General features: G+C 33.1%; 1 protein-coding gene across 6 annotated transcripts in view; it reads right to left on the reverse strand.

Annotated features, from left to right (window-relative positions):
* LBR (lamin B receptor) overlaps positions 1–14,817 on the reverse strand; it is a 40,770-nt gene that overhangs the window by 14,565 nt on the left and 11,388 nt on the right. For all 6 annotated transcript variants that reach the window (XM_074222787.1, XM_074222786.1, XM_074222788.1 and 3 more), the window contains 7 exons: positions 12,534–12,617; positions 12,126–12,318; positions 7,265–7,461; positions 4,585–4,639; positions 1,754–1,945; positions 1,084–1,187; positions 7–132 (listed from right to left, as the gene is read on the reverse strand). In XM_074222787.1, coding sequence (XP_074078888.1) covers positions 7–132; positions 1,084–1,187; positions 1,754–1,945; positions 4,585–4,639; positions 7,265–7,461; positions 12,126–12,318; positions 12,534–12,617 — 951 coding nt within the window. The remainder of the gene's footprint in view (positions 1–6; positions 133–1,083; positions 1,188–1,753; positions 1,946–4,584; positions 4,640–7,264; positions 7,462–12,125; positions 12,319–12,533; positions 12,618–14,817) is intronic.

The raw sequence follows: 14,817 nt of genomic DNA on the forward strand, positions 1-14,817 counted from the left end.
AATTACCTCATTCCAAAGAGCATCTAATACATATAAAAGCTGGAAAATGTTAACCAATATCATTGATACAGAAGGGAGTTCACGCTGTTGAAATTTCATCTCCGCCAAAAGCATTATTAAATTAATAACAACCTAAAAGATATGAGAAAAAAGTATAAATGAATCCAGATAAAGGGGTAAAAATGTTCTACTTTCACTCTCCCTTAAAGGCTCTGAAAATGCAAATGGTTGCTCCCTGCAGATCACCACTCCTCTGACTTTTTAAACAGGCTATTAATCAGATAACTAAGACATTGCATCGCAGGATGCCTGCCTAAACCTTTACCATCTGCTAGGGCCTGTAACATCTTAGCTTCCATAGGCATAGCTCTTAAGAAATATCCATGCCATGAAGGCATCATCTCCATGCCATGATGAGGCATCAAAACTTTTATATTTAAGTGAAAACATGGGCAATAAAAGGCATAAAGAAAGAAAATTTGTAAGATACAGATACCTGAAGAGCAGAGTATCTTAAAATATTTGTTTCCATGTGTAACCTATTAACATCAATCATTAATTTGGGATGACTAAATTTAGGAAGAATTTACAATTAGGGTTAAAAATAAACCAGCTGCAACAAAGACTTAGCTCTCAGCAATTCAGTTATCAACAACAATTCTAAAAGACTTATGTTGGAAAATGCCATTCACATTCAGAGAAAGAACTATAAAATCTGAATGCAGACTAACGCATACAAATTTCATTTTTTAAAAATTTGTTTTAAGGTTTTTTCATTCCTTTTGATTTTTTCCCTTTTGTTCTGATTCTTCTCTTACAATAAGACTAATATGAAAATGTCTAACATGATTGTACATGTATAACCTTTATCAGATTACTCACTATCCTGGGGAGAGAAGGGAAGGAGGGAGGAAAATGTGGAACTCAAAATCTTACAAAAATGAATGTCAAAAACCACATGTAAATGGAAAAAAAATTAAATTAAAAAATAAAGCATCAATTATTTAGTTGTTTTTTAGGGTTTTTAAAAATCTTAATATAGAACTTAATCATCTATATTACTAATTTTAAGACAGGACTAACCCAACCAATCAATCCTGGACGCAATTCACAGAAATATTTAAGGTCAAAATGTCCAATTCGTGGATTTAATTCACGGCCAATAAAGAAATCATAGACAATATTTCCTGCAAAAGAAAATATTTTTCCAAAATTATTTCAGCGTAATCATAAAACTTAAATTTTCAGCATCTGTGACCTCGAAATTAATTTTTTTAAATGAAAAACTATTCACTGAATCACAACGTGAAATAAAATTTTTCACAAAATTACAATGCTTTTTAGACAAAAGTAGGCAATTAGTAGAATAGAAAGGTACTTTCTGAATCTACACTCCAACCTTTTACTTGATATAACCCTAGACAAGTAATTTTGCCATTCCAAGACTCCATTTCCTTGTCTGTAACAAGTAGAAATTAGATTAAATGATCAGTGAAAACTTGTCCTGCTCTAAATCCTAGAACCATATAAATAAGCTATGAAAAATGATGCACAAACATTAAGTTCCTTAACTGGGAAGAAAGGACAGAAGATATCAAAGAATTAAAGAGTTGGTATTTCTTTCTCATCTTTTCATTTCAAAATAAGTTAACCAATTACATTTTTAAAATTAGTACTTGCAACAAGTATAGATAGAATTCATGAAATTCTACATGAAGACACATTTAAAAAAATTTTTTTAATGTATGCTCACCTGATTTTCCTGGAGACAGCTCATCCTTGGATGCTTTCAAGGAATGGACATAGAGATAAATGCTCAAGGCTACGGAAAAAACTGTAGCAGCAACTGCAAACTGAAGGAAGTGGTGATACACATAACAGAGCTCTATTCCCCAGTACAGAGATGTTCCAATCACTGCAGATGTCAGAATAAAAGCATAGAATCCTTTAAAAAGAAAAAAAAGTAGGCAGGTTAAATAATTGAGACAATTAAGTTACTACAATTCTGAAGATTTAAAAATAACTTAGTCCTTACTATAGTTACTAAATATCATTAATCAAGAATTTCTGAGCATACAAAAGCCACATAATGATGTTCATCTGAAAACATTTAAAGAGTAGTATTATCAACTCTGTTGGAAAGCTGGGAGTAATTTGCTCTTTTAGGAAGACAAATAAAAACCAAATTAATACAATGACCAATAAAACAATGACTAAAACTTTCAAATTCTGAAATGGCAATCATTTAATCTTTAGATGGAGTTGCTACTTCTCAGATCAAAATTACTGCGTTCAGAAGCATAACAAAAGTTTATGTAAGGTTTTTAGATATAAGATGATCCCATTCTACCATGCTACTGGTCACATTTTCCACCACTCTGACCCTTCCTCCTTTCTACCTCTTGCTCTAGGAAGAGGAATTAAATTAATACAACTATTGCTTCTGGAAAGCTTCACCAGCCTAGTGGCTTGTCTTTGGTTTCCCCATTAGAACTATGACCACCTTAAGGGCAGGGATTGTTTCTCTTCTATAGCTTTACTCCCAAAGCTGAGCACAGTGCCTGACACATAATTAAGGTGAAATCATTTGGGGGGGGGGGGGGATGAAGGGTATATAAATATTTTAATGTAATTTTATGGTAACTTCTTTTATAAGGAATGCTTCTATGAAGCAAAGAGTCAAGAATCATCATTATCATGTTCAACTTTTAAAATCTAGCTCTTTTTTCAAATGAGGTTTAGGTAAAACAGGAAAGACTTTTTTAACTCTATTTTATTGCAACTGATGAAATGATAGGTACAAGATAGCTAATCTCTTTCCTAACTTCTGTGTGAATTAAAAATAAATGATTTTTTCAAAATTAAATATACACAGAATTGTCTGCTGAATTCTTTAGTCATTAATTCTTAACATAATCCTATAGATATTTCACTCACTGAATAGGCAAAGAAATGAAAGTTAAATATTAATCTAATATAATATGTTTCTCAGATCCCCAAGTCTCAGTAGTATTCTGCTCATCAACCTTTGAGAACAATGGCTCTCATAAGAATAAAGAAAAAAAAAAAACCATAAAATGTCAAGAGATCCTGTAGCAAAAACTGAAACAATGCAATTTAACAAATTTCCAAACACAGGCTGACAGACAATCCTGCAGTCAAGACATTACCCCAATGAGATTAAATCTAGTTCTGAATATCCCTAACCATTACAGGGATAAAGACATCAGACTGTAAGCTCCTAGACAACAAAAGCTGCTATTAATTTCTTTTTTGAGTTCGTTCATATGTATATAGCAGATGTTCAATAAAAACTAGCTAAATGAGTAATTATGAATGTATTTTTAACAAGTTTACAAAAGTTTATAAAATATACAAAAATAAGCAGGAGAGATCAATGAGAATTACATTTATATAATGCAAGCAGAAAGGGGAAAAAAGGAAAAAAGATGAAAAAAATATGCATACATATATTGTATTGTATATACATATATACACAAAATATATATATATATATATATATATACATACACACACACAAATATATACACACATACATATTACATATGATTTATTTCCTGAACAAAAACTCTGAATGTCTACTAACCAAAACTACATTTGGACTTGCTCATCTGGCATAGAAAGTTTCTGTAAACCATAAGACCCAAATCAGTACTTAAGTTTCAGCAAGATTTCTCATTCATTATTACCTGAGTGACCTTGAACAAATTATAGTTTCCTTCCCTAAAATATGATACTGAATTAGATGATCTCTAAGGTACTTTTCAACTCCCAAGCTATGATCTTATAAAGAACTATCTATGTTCACTAAACATACTAGTGGCAGAAGCTCTAAACTTCAAAAGCTGAACTGCTTCCTTCAAAGGGATATTCCAAATGCTGGATTGGGGACAGCATACCAACATTCATATACACAAATTACTAAAAATCAGGGAAAGAGCATAAGAGAAAACAGTTGTGTTATAAAGAATCTAAGGGAGAGATGATTTATAACTGGGATATCATAACAATTAATTTGTAGGCATAAATCCCATTACTTATTATGGACTAAATTGTCCTGGGTTCTTGGGAGGCAATGATGGGACGACAGACCCTGAAAGGCCCCTTCCAAGCCCTGATCATATTCTTCAGAATCAGTCAAACTAAATGTAGAAAAGATTTATCACCAAAAGATTGCCATTAAGCAATGAATTCTTTTTAGTCAAAGGAAGTCATGAACCTCATTTACTAAAGCAGTTTACATCCATGAACAGCCTCCTACATTAACAAGACCAGGGATATAGAGAAGATGGGAGAAATCTAATAACCATTCTAAGTTAAAAATCTAATAACCATTCTAAGTTACAAGGCCAGAATTTACTAATTATTGTTTCAATGAAAATAAATACTGCATCCAAACAATTCAATTCTAGAAATACGTAAATTAAGGTATCATGTGAATAAATAGTTTAGAGTCTAGAACTGCATACATACTTTATATAAAACATTTCATGTGCCGTATTACTAAATCTCTTCAGAATAGTGGCCTCTAAGTTATAAATGTATTAAATCAACAAAAATTACCATTTAATCTATATTTTAGTCTTCTTCCACTAGAAAGAGGTGTTCCTTCTACTACCTTAAGAAAAAAGAAAAAAAATTGATTAAAAATATGCACATCACCTAAAATTCAAGGTAAGCAAAATAATCCTCCAACCTGAATCTTTCAAACCCACCTTTATAAAGGCTTCATTTTCATGCCATTACTCCCCATTGTCTCCATCCCTCAGAGACTTTTCTACTTTTTTTTTGCCCGTTTTCTTTACCTCATCCCTTTTCTTCACCACTATATTAAGTCCTATTGATTCTTACTTCAAAATGCTTTTCTCATCATCTTTTTCTTTTCAAACTACCAGACCACCCTAGTCCACACTTTTGTTACTTGTATACATAGTAACAGCTTACTTAAACTGTCTCTCTGCCTTCAGTCTTTTCCCCTTCTAAACTATTCTGCATAGCATTACTGGAAAGCACTATTTTCACCCTACTCAAAAACCTTCACTGACTCTTTTATCATTGTTTCTACCAGCTTAACTTTTTTGTTGGAGAATGGTAAAAATTATGATTCTTAAAATATTTTATGGCCAGGATAAAGCAGTTCCTTCACAGATTTTCTTTTGGATGCAATATATTATCTATGCTGTTGACCTCTACAACTGTTAAGTTTCTGCAGCTGAATTCAATCAGTTCCTCATCACCAAAAAAAGAAAAGAAAATCATTTTTACCTTCACTGACTCTCCAATGCCTACAGACGATTAAAAAAAAAATTCCAATTCATATTCAAGTACCCCTAAAATATGGACCTAATCTAATTCAACCAAAATTCAAATATTCAACTCATCCATTGAGCCTTTCCAAATTTCTCATGGTACAATGAAAAGAGCATTAAATTAGGGAGTCATGGGAAAGAAATTCAAATCTTGTCACTTGACCTAAGTGGGCCTCACTTTCCTTAATTGTAAAATATGAGGTTTAGACAAATAACCTCCAGGGTCTCTTCCAGGTTTGACTCTTCCCAGTGGCTTCTGGGTCACTCCGGCTCATATTTATTCTTTTTTACTTCTAAACTACACTATTACTTGAATGGAAATCTCTTTGTGGTACATTACATTTACAAGGCCTTATTTTGTTAGAAAGCCAAATGCATTTGATACAGTAATGCTTCAATCCTCAACAGTAAGGATTAGCTACTTTTTTGGTACACCCCGCCCAATAATGCTTAATAATATACATGGAAGGTATTTAATAAGTACTTCCTGAACTGAACATTCTCAAAACATTTTCCCAATAGCAGCTAAATATTACTTCCCAAAATAGTTATTCAGTTTCTTAATTCAAACCTCCACTGTTTCAGAACTCATAATTTAACCAATCAAAACTAATTTATCTTCGCAATATATAATTATAGCACATTGTAATTCCCCATTAGACTGGAAGCTCCTTGAAAGCAGGGGTTTTACTATCTTTTGCTTTTCTATCTCCCAGTGTTTAACACTTAGGTAGGTGTTTAAATGCTAAATGGCTGACTATAAATCAGAACAAGGGACTGGAAACATATTTAACCTCCTTAAGAATCCACAGTTTAGCAGTGTTCTTGTGGTATCTGTCAAATAAAATTTATCTACTCATTAAATCAAGTTTTTAATCTGTGCTACCCTGCAGAATACAAGATAAAATAAAATTGATTTCCTAATAAATATCCTATCATTCCAACTAGTATTTCTCCCTCAAACAAATTTAGTTAACATTTTACTATACACTGCAACCTCACCATCAAAATACTGAGAATAAATAGCATACATCAAACAAAAATCATACTTTTGTTATTACTTCAAAAACTAAACTCCATTAAACAAATTCAAGCTGAACCCACTTTTTAACATCTACTGAAGTTCACAATAAACCAAATCATTCTAATGAAGTTCCAATATATTTATTAAGTGCTCTTCCTTCCCTCCCCAGTGGTATACTCCTATATAATAAAACTAATCTTCTCTTTACAAGCTGCTGGCAAACTTGCAGAGACTAAGAAGTCATTTGTTTTGGCAAGCATTCTCACACTGCACGTAGTGGACAAAGTATGTGTTTAATTCAGAACACCATGAAATACTCGACAATTTTCAGGGGAAGGTAGTGAAATGGAAATTAGAAGCATCTTTATTATAAAATGGCATATCCAAAGTCCATTCCAGTTCCTTATACTACCTTCATTTTTAATACAATCTTTTTTTTTTTTAGGTTTTTGCAAGGCAAATGGGGTTAATTAAGTGGCTTGCCCAAGGCCACACAGCTAGGTAATTATTAAGTGTCTGAGGCCGGATTTGAACCCAGGTACTCCTGACTCCAGGGCTGGTGCTTCATCCACTGTGCCACCTAGCTGCCCCTGCCCCCATTAATACAATCTTAATCTGAAACATGAGGCAATATGAGAGAAAGGATTCTCTCAAGTCAAGAAGGCAGATAAACTTAAGTAGAACAGCTTAAGTCTTGATTAGTAAGTGTTATTACATAATACAGGGAAGAAAAAGACTTCAAAACATGAAGCATTGATGGATTGTTTTTTAAGGATCTGCTATGTGCAAGGCATCATGATAGGTTCTATAGAGAATATAAAAATTAATTCCAGAATCACTGTATAATTTATATTTACATGGACAAAAATGAAAAATTCTCATACTACCATGCTAAACAAATAAAACTTACCTTTCCAATTGGCAGGAGATGGAAGAGAGCTTGGAGAAAAAACCAGAGCAGACAGACTCCAAACACTTTAGTTTCCCATAAATCAGCCAAAGATGGCAAAGGAGGAGGAAGATTCACCAGACTGGGATCCTTCTCTTTACACATCAACAAGAGTATAAAGAGCACAAATGGCAAACAAATCATAATGATAAAAGCTCCTATAAAACAATAATATTCAAGAATCAAATTCTGATGAAAAGTTTAAACTTTTTTTAAAGAATAAAAAAGGAACTTCCAAAAAAAGGGTCCATGTGTTTAAAATTCTTTATAGCAGCTCTCTTTATGGTGGCAAAGAACTGGAAGCTAATGAAGTACTACCCATGATGCACATTCCTGTGCTGTAAGCAATAACAAAAGGGAGGGTTTTCAATGAAACCTGAAGGCTCCTATGAAATGATTCTGAGCAAAAATGAGAAGAACCAGAAGAATAATGCATACAATAACAATAATTTTATTAAGACAAATAACTTTGAAAGACTTAGAAACAGAGTAACAATAAATAATCACAAATCCAGAGCACTTATACAAAAAGAAACATGCCACACAACTCTTGATAGAGGATGGACACAGAAAGCAAACTGGGGGAAAAAAACACACACACACACACACACACACACACACACACACACACACACACACATATATGAATATGGCCCATTCAAGAATTCATTCTATCTGAATATGTTTATAATTAGGATTTTATTGCTTTCTCAATGGGGGAATGGGAAGGAAGAGTTGTAGGGAATGTAGGGAAGGAGAAAAAACAGACCTTAAATATAACACAAATGATCAATCATGATTCTAGAGATGCCAAGATGGGGAGAATGTTTTGCTTCATTATGCTTAGTGGACACAAGGATCTTTTCTTTCAGTGGAGGGGGATTAGGAGGGAGGGAGAAAAGGATAGGAAACAAGGAAGCTAATAACAAAATAAAAATAAGGAGGGCCATGAAAGTATTTTTTTTCAATGCACAGAAAAAAACAGAATGAAGATTAGAAAGAGACAAGCAGAACAAATTCTGAATAATTTTCTTAACAGAACAAGATTTTAACCCAGAAGTAAAAATAATTTTTAGAGAATTCTACACTATTCAACCCATAAATTCATTGTTACCAACTCATAAAATGTCACTATTTCTAACCACAGCTTATAGTTTCTTTTCTCATTTTATCTTTAAAACAACCCTCTAACCCTCTATGTTCTAGATTTTATACCCATTTGATTTTATTATCATGGAAACCACCATCTCTTCCTCCCAAAATCTCAGGCTTGGGCTATTCCAATAAAACTAGTATGTCTACTTATTAGCATCAGGAGTTTCTTCTTCACTCCCTCACTCCTAATTTATCCAACACAACAATGCCAGATTTATCTTTAGACAGGGATTTTGTACTCATTAGCTTTCTTGCTCAAAACCTTTTTACCTCCAATACCAGCAATAAAAATTTAAATCTCATGAATTTAATCACCTCCTCCAATCTGGGCCCCCTCTTAACTTTTTAAACCATTCTCACCAAATGAGAACTCTTCCCTCAAGCCAATCCACTTACAACTCCTAGCCACTGCATTATTTCTCAAATTTCCCACCCCCTTAGGAAATAGTATCCTACTCATTCCATTTAGATAAGTACTACTTTTATTTGTATTTATGAGAAAAGAAAGAAAGAAGAAAAAATCAATCATATCAAAAATGAGACCTCAAATGGATAACCCAATGGTGAAGTGCTATCACCAAGGTATCTTATGCTATGGAAGTAACAAACAGCACATTCTAATTTTAAGGCAAGGTGCTAAATAACTATCCCAGCCTTTAGTCACTGCATCATACTGCTGAGACATTACATTTTTATGTTACTTTAAGGTTTACAGAGAAGGGCAGCTAAGTGGCAGAGTGTATAGGGCAACAGCCCTGGAGTCAGGAGTTCAAATCCAGCTTCAGACATTTGATACTTACCAGTTGTATGAACTTGAGCAAGTCATTTAACCCCAGTGCTTTGCAAAAAAAAAAGAAAAAAAACCAGAAGGATAAACATCCTCCTTCCTATTTAACATTTGATGAAATTAAGAGACAACTCATTTATGATTTGATCACAACTAATAAGTGTCAGGTCAAGCAAGGTCTTTTGATTCCAGGTCTGATGTATTTAAACTCCTGCCTTTTCAAGTCTGATATTAATTCAGCAACACACAATACTGAGACACATCACATTTCTAAAAGTTCAGCCATTTGGAAATATTTCCTAAGTGGAAGATAATGCAAAGAAGTGGTATAGCATCACAGTACAGATTATCCCTGAAAATACTTTTGAGAAAGAAAACTTCTTTTTAAATTGATGCTATTTTAATGTAATTTTAATGTAATCTGACAAACAAATACCACACACCATACCAGGTCGGAGAGCATGAGTTCAAATCCTAGCTTTGTCATTCATCACCTATGAGACACTGGGCAACATTTCTGGATTTCCATTTCTTTTCCTGTAAAATGAGGAACTAAACTTGATAACCTCTGAGTCTCCCCCAGCTATGATCTGATATGTTTCTGAAGTATTTATTTGGCACTTAGATTTTTTTAAAAATACATTTTGTGTTCACAACTAGATGGTTCCCCACTTAAGGCTAAGATTAAAGCTCATATTTTTCATATCCTCAGTGAGTAGCACCCAGAAGGCACTCAAATGAGACATGGCATATCATAACTACTTATTACAATTTTTCCAATCACCCAATTTTTATAAGGCTATTGGTTGAGTTTTGTACTGTTTTGCGCTACTATTGTGAAACAGGAATACTTTAAGTTGTAACTTATAATATTATGAAATTTGGGATTAATTTATTCATTCCACAAATTTACATAGCATTCCCTGGGTGAGGGGCACTGTGCTAGCCTCAGTAGGGAATGCAAAGATAAGCAATAAAGCAAAAGACTATTAAATTAGATTATGGAAAAAGATCTTGGTCTCCCCATGACGTGAATTCTTTATTTTAGAAATAAGAAGTCAAGAGACTGGGCCCTCAAGTCACATAGGTAGAAAGTAGAAGAGCCAAGATTCACAACCAGGTTCTGACTCCAAATTTACACTTTCCAAAACACCAACTACCTCTCTTCACAACCAAGACAACACATCCACAAGAAAAGGCCACGTCATAAGCTCTGAGATTGGTAATGAACAGAAAGAAGCTAAAGGAGTTCAGAGTACAGGGACCACGCCTTCTGGGAGGGTAGAGATTGGTTTCTAAAAGTTTCAGATGGTAGACTTTCAATATATAAATATGTAAGGGAAAAGGTTGGGTAGCCACTTCCAACAAAACAAATGGACAAAAAACAGAGGTCTGAACATAAAAACAGTCTTTTGGGGGACTAAGTGAACAAGTACAGTTTGGCTTGAATACATGATACATGTCATGGTAGTGGAAGGCATAATGAGAAATGTGCTTGCTGAATAGAACGGTGATTTGGCACTAGAAGGCAAAAAGACCTCAGTTCTCCTTTTTTTCTGGGAAGCATGGAAAGTAACTCAGTTTTTGAGGACAGAAGTGGAAAAAAATAATCCAAAAGCAATGTATAGGATGAATTGGAACAGTCTTACAACTTTTAAAGAAATAAAACTTATTCAAGAAGGTATTAACTTTAGTATACTATACTTTTCCTATTATCCACCTAGAAGTTCACCACCTAACAGATTATGTCCTTTTCTTTTGTTAAGTACAAATGCATTCCCCCCCACCCTCCACAAGGATTCTTTCATATTAGTTTCCCTTTTTTGATATACCCCCAAATACTGGCACCAACTTTTCAAGTACCTCTGCCTCTCCTATACTGAAGAAGTCTGGGTTTAGGTACAAGTAGCTGCTCATTCTATTAACAAAGACAGAGAGAAAGACAATTCTGGTCGTCTGGGCAATTCTGTAGAGTTATTAAAGCATTTCATCATGACAGAAATGAGCATGAGGTTATCTGAGTAGAAATAAGGAATTAAAAATCAAGTGTTTTAGAATATTATTCCAGCAGATAACAGACTAAAAAATTGCAAAGAATGAACTAAGTGATGGGGTGGCTAGGTGGCGCAGTGGATAGAGCACCGGCCCTGGAATCAGGAAGACCTGAGTTCAAATGCGGCCTCAAACACTTAATAATTACCCAGATGTGTGGCCTTGGGCAAGCCACTTAACCCCATTGCCTTGCAAAATCCTTTAAAAAAAAAAAAAGAACGAACTAAGTTCTAATGTTTCAACAATATTTAAAAATAAGATTTTAAACTTTCCTCAAATACATCATATTATACCACAAAAGTAACAGAGCTTGCACAATCCAACTGATGCAGATTTCAGTTAAAGGAAGCATGGCAACAAAGACTTTCTGTAAATTGTTCACTAAAGAGTTAATGCAACAGGTTGAATATTTCCTCTTTAACTTGCTTCTCTCAATCTAATACTAGTTGTTCCAGCCTTTTAAAATCTTCTATTTGTTTTTTCCAAGTCATCTATCAGGAAAGAATATTAGAGGGATCCAGTGACATTGCTACCTTTTCTTCTCCAAATCTGTAATCTTTCATAATCCAGTCTAAAGATAAGTAACTGTACAAATTTAAATATGATGGTCTGCATTTCAAGTAACAACTTTAGAATGGTAACCCATAACAGAATGTTATAGATATAAACAAGCTAATTTAAAAAATAATCAACTTCTTAAAATCATAAAAAGCTAGAATTTTAATTCCACCTTAAGACTTAAGTAAAATGACCTCAAAGTCCTTTTCAGGGTTAAGGCTATAATTTCTTCAACAACTAACTAAATTAAGAAATTTCTAATATACGTACCAAACCCTCCTCCAAACTCTAAGTCCTCTTGTTCTGTAGCTGTCATTTCAAAAGTATGTACTGATTTTGGTCCTTTTACAACATTTCTCTCCTCTTTAGAAATTGTTTCTTCAAATTTGATCTCTTCTTTTCTTGGACGAAGGCTGTACTGTGTAACCAGATAGCTGCTGTCTTCTGACAAATGAAGTTTGTCCTAATTTTTTAAAAAATAAATTAAATTAAATTAAATTAAATTAAGCAGAATTAATACTAGTGTTAGACATATCTCTTCCCAAGTTAAAATTTCAATATCCTTTGATGATAATTTAACCAATAATAAAGAGACAAGCATTTGAGGCTGTAGTTTGCTTCCTCTTTAAAAGTCCCTCTAGCAAAAGAGGTGCTTAACAAAACAACAGGTTTCCATACCTGAATGTTTTGGTGAGATATATCATTCCTTTCTATCCGGTCAGGTTCACCATTGTATCTGCTAATGCTGTTTCCACTTTGCTTCTAATTTAGAAAATGATATAAATTTTAATAACCTTTGAAAATTTAGAAAAAGTTCCAATAATTTTTAAGCAGTAATCATAAATAACAACACGTAATCTTGCAAAAACATTTATGATTTCTTTTAACAATTTTCCTATAACCAGAAAAACTAGCCAATAGATGCATGAAGAAGAAAATTGCTGTCCCATAGCAAGTGACAATAATAAACTTTAGAAGTGAAGTTTGTCATAAGAATAAAAGTAAAGATACTTAAGGACTCCTGTTACTGACAGAAACAATGCCAATTGTAGGCAATAAAAATGGCCAACTTAGACATTTTATTTTTATTTTATCTGTTTGAGTAAAATTTGCTATTTGGAATTTATTTCTTTAAAAGCAGCATTATTCTATGTTCTGCTTTCCTCTTTCCACCTCTCCTTCAAAAGACAAAAACATTTTTCTAATAGAAGACTTGCAGCTTATAGCAGGATACATGGATAAGATACCAAGTTACCAAAGATTCTAAAGAAAAAACACAGATGAAGTAATAATAAAACTAGCACTTCAGAAAAACAATTATCACAGCACATAAGACTGATAATGTTTTTAAAAGAAGAACGATACATCCTTTTAGGGTGTAATGGAACACATTAATATATCAAGCTCCAGGCCAAGTTAAATCTGTCCTAGTTTAATCTACTTTTCAGGCTATGACTGTGAGCCATTACTTATCTAATTTGTCTCACTTGCAAGCTACATTCACTATCCAGGAGTACCAATATGTAACAGTAGTCAATCACTTAGTCCTGTGTAACAACTGCCAACCCATAGTGAGGATAAGGTCATGGAAATTAAGACTAGAAGAGCTAATCAGGGACCATCATCAAACTGTGGTAGAAATGCCAAAAAATATCACTGAAAAAAGTAGAAGATACAATTAAAGAGTTTCAAATGGCTCTTTCACTTGTAACTAGAAGCTCTTCAAAATGTCTAACTTCTAAAAGTTAAATTATTCAATGCCAAAACACAAAAGGATGGTAATACAGATTATTCTTGAATAGAATCAATCTTTGGGGGGGGGGGGAGAATGGGAGCACTGCAGTACAGGAGAAAGGTGATTAACAGAAATGAATCGTTGAAAAATTAGATACTAATTCTATATTCCAAACTATTGCTGCACAAGTTGATATTTTAGTGTACACACACTTGGGAATTATTCATTATCAAAAGAATCCTGATGGATTGACATGACTAAAGTTGTTATAATGCTTTATGTATTTTATGTAACAATTTAAATACAAATGGTTACATTAAGCATGTTTAGTTAAGTATATTCACATTCAATGTTTTTATTAACTATTTAATTAAAAATAGCCTCAGCATCTGAGAACGACAGAATGAGGCTAGAATCTGTTCCATTTAATATAAACATTTATATCAAAGAAAATAGGTTATAAAATTTTAGACTTTTAAAAGCCTTTTGAAATCACCTTTGACCACATTTTACAGATGAGGAAAGAGAAACACAGAAATGAGTCTTTGGACTCTCCTATTTCACAGCCATTATGGTTCATACAAACTGTTACATGAACTAAAATATGCTTCGACTCAGTAGAAATTCATTCCAATGAGTCAGTTTTGTTTCTTCACATTTAGTCTGGAATAAACCAAACCTATTTTTAAATTATTTTAAACTAAAAACACCTATAGGTGACCTGGAATGTGAAATCATCCTTTTAAAATAAAGTTAAGAAATCTCATTCTCCATTATCACTTTTTATAACTTTGCAATATATATTACCTTGTTTTGTGGTAAGGAACACACAATTTTTTATAACTATAAATAACATTAGTATTATTTAAAGGTCATACAGTGAAGTAGTAGCTCACTAGCTTCAAAATCAGGAAAACCTAGATTCGTGTCCTGTTCTGACATGTGCTAGCTGAATGAGCCTGGACAAGTCAACCTCTCAGCAGAACAGAAAACTCTAAAGATGCCAAGTCAAAGAAGGTTCTTCATCCAGTGTTCTCTACACAAATGGAACTACAAGTTCACACCAAAAATGAAAATAATATGAATAAATATGTACATAGGATCTTCATAAAAGAAAAGGCTATAAACATGCTAAAGTTTTGATGGAGACTTGCATAGCTAAAATTTACTATGAGAAAATTAAAAACTTATAAATATTATCAAAGGTCAGTCTTAAAATCTTCATGA

Source organism: Macrotis lagotis, chromosome 2 (assembly GCF_037893015.1).
Source record: "Macrotis lagotis isolate mMagLag1 chromosome 2, bilby.v1.9.chrom.fasta, whole genome shotgun sequence".
NCBI classification, from domain to species: Eukaryota; Metazoa; Chordata; class Mammalia; order Peramelemorphia; family Peramelidae; genus Macrotis; species Macrotis lagotis.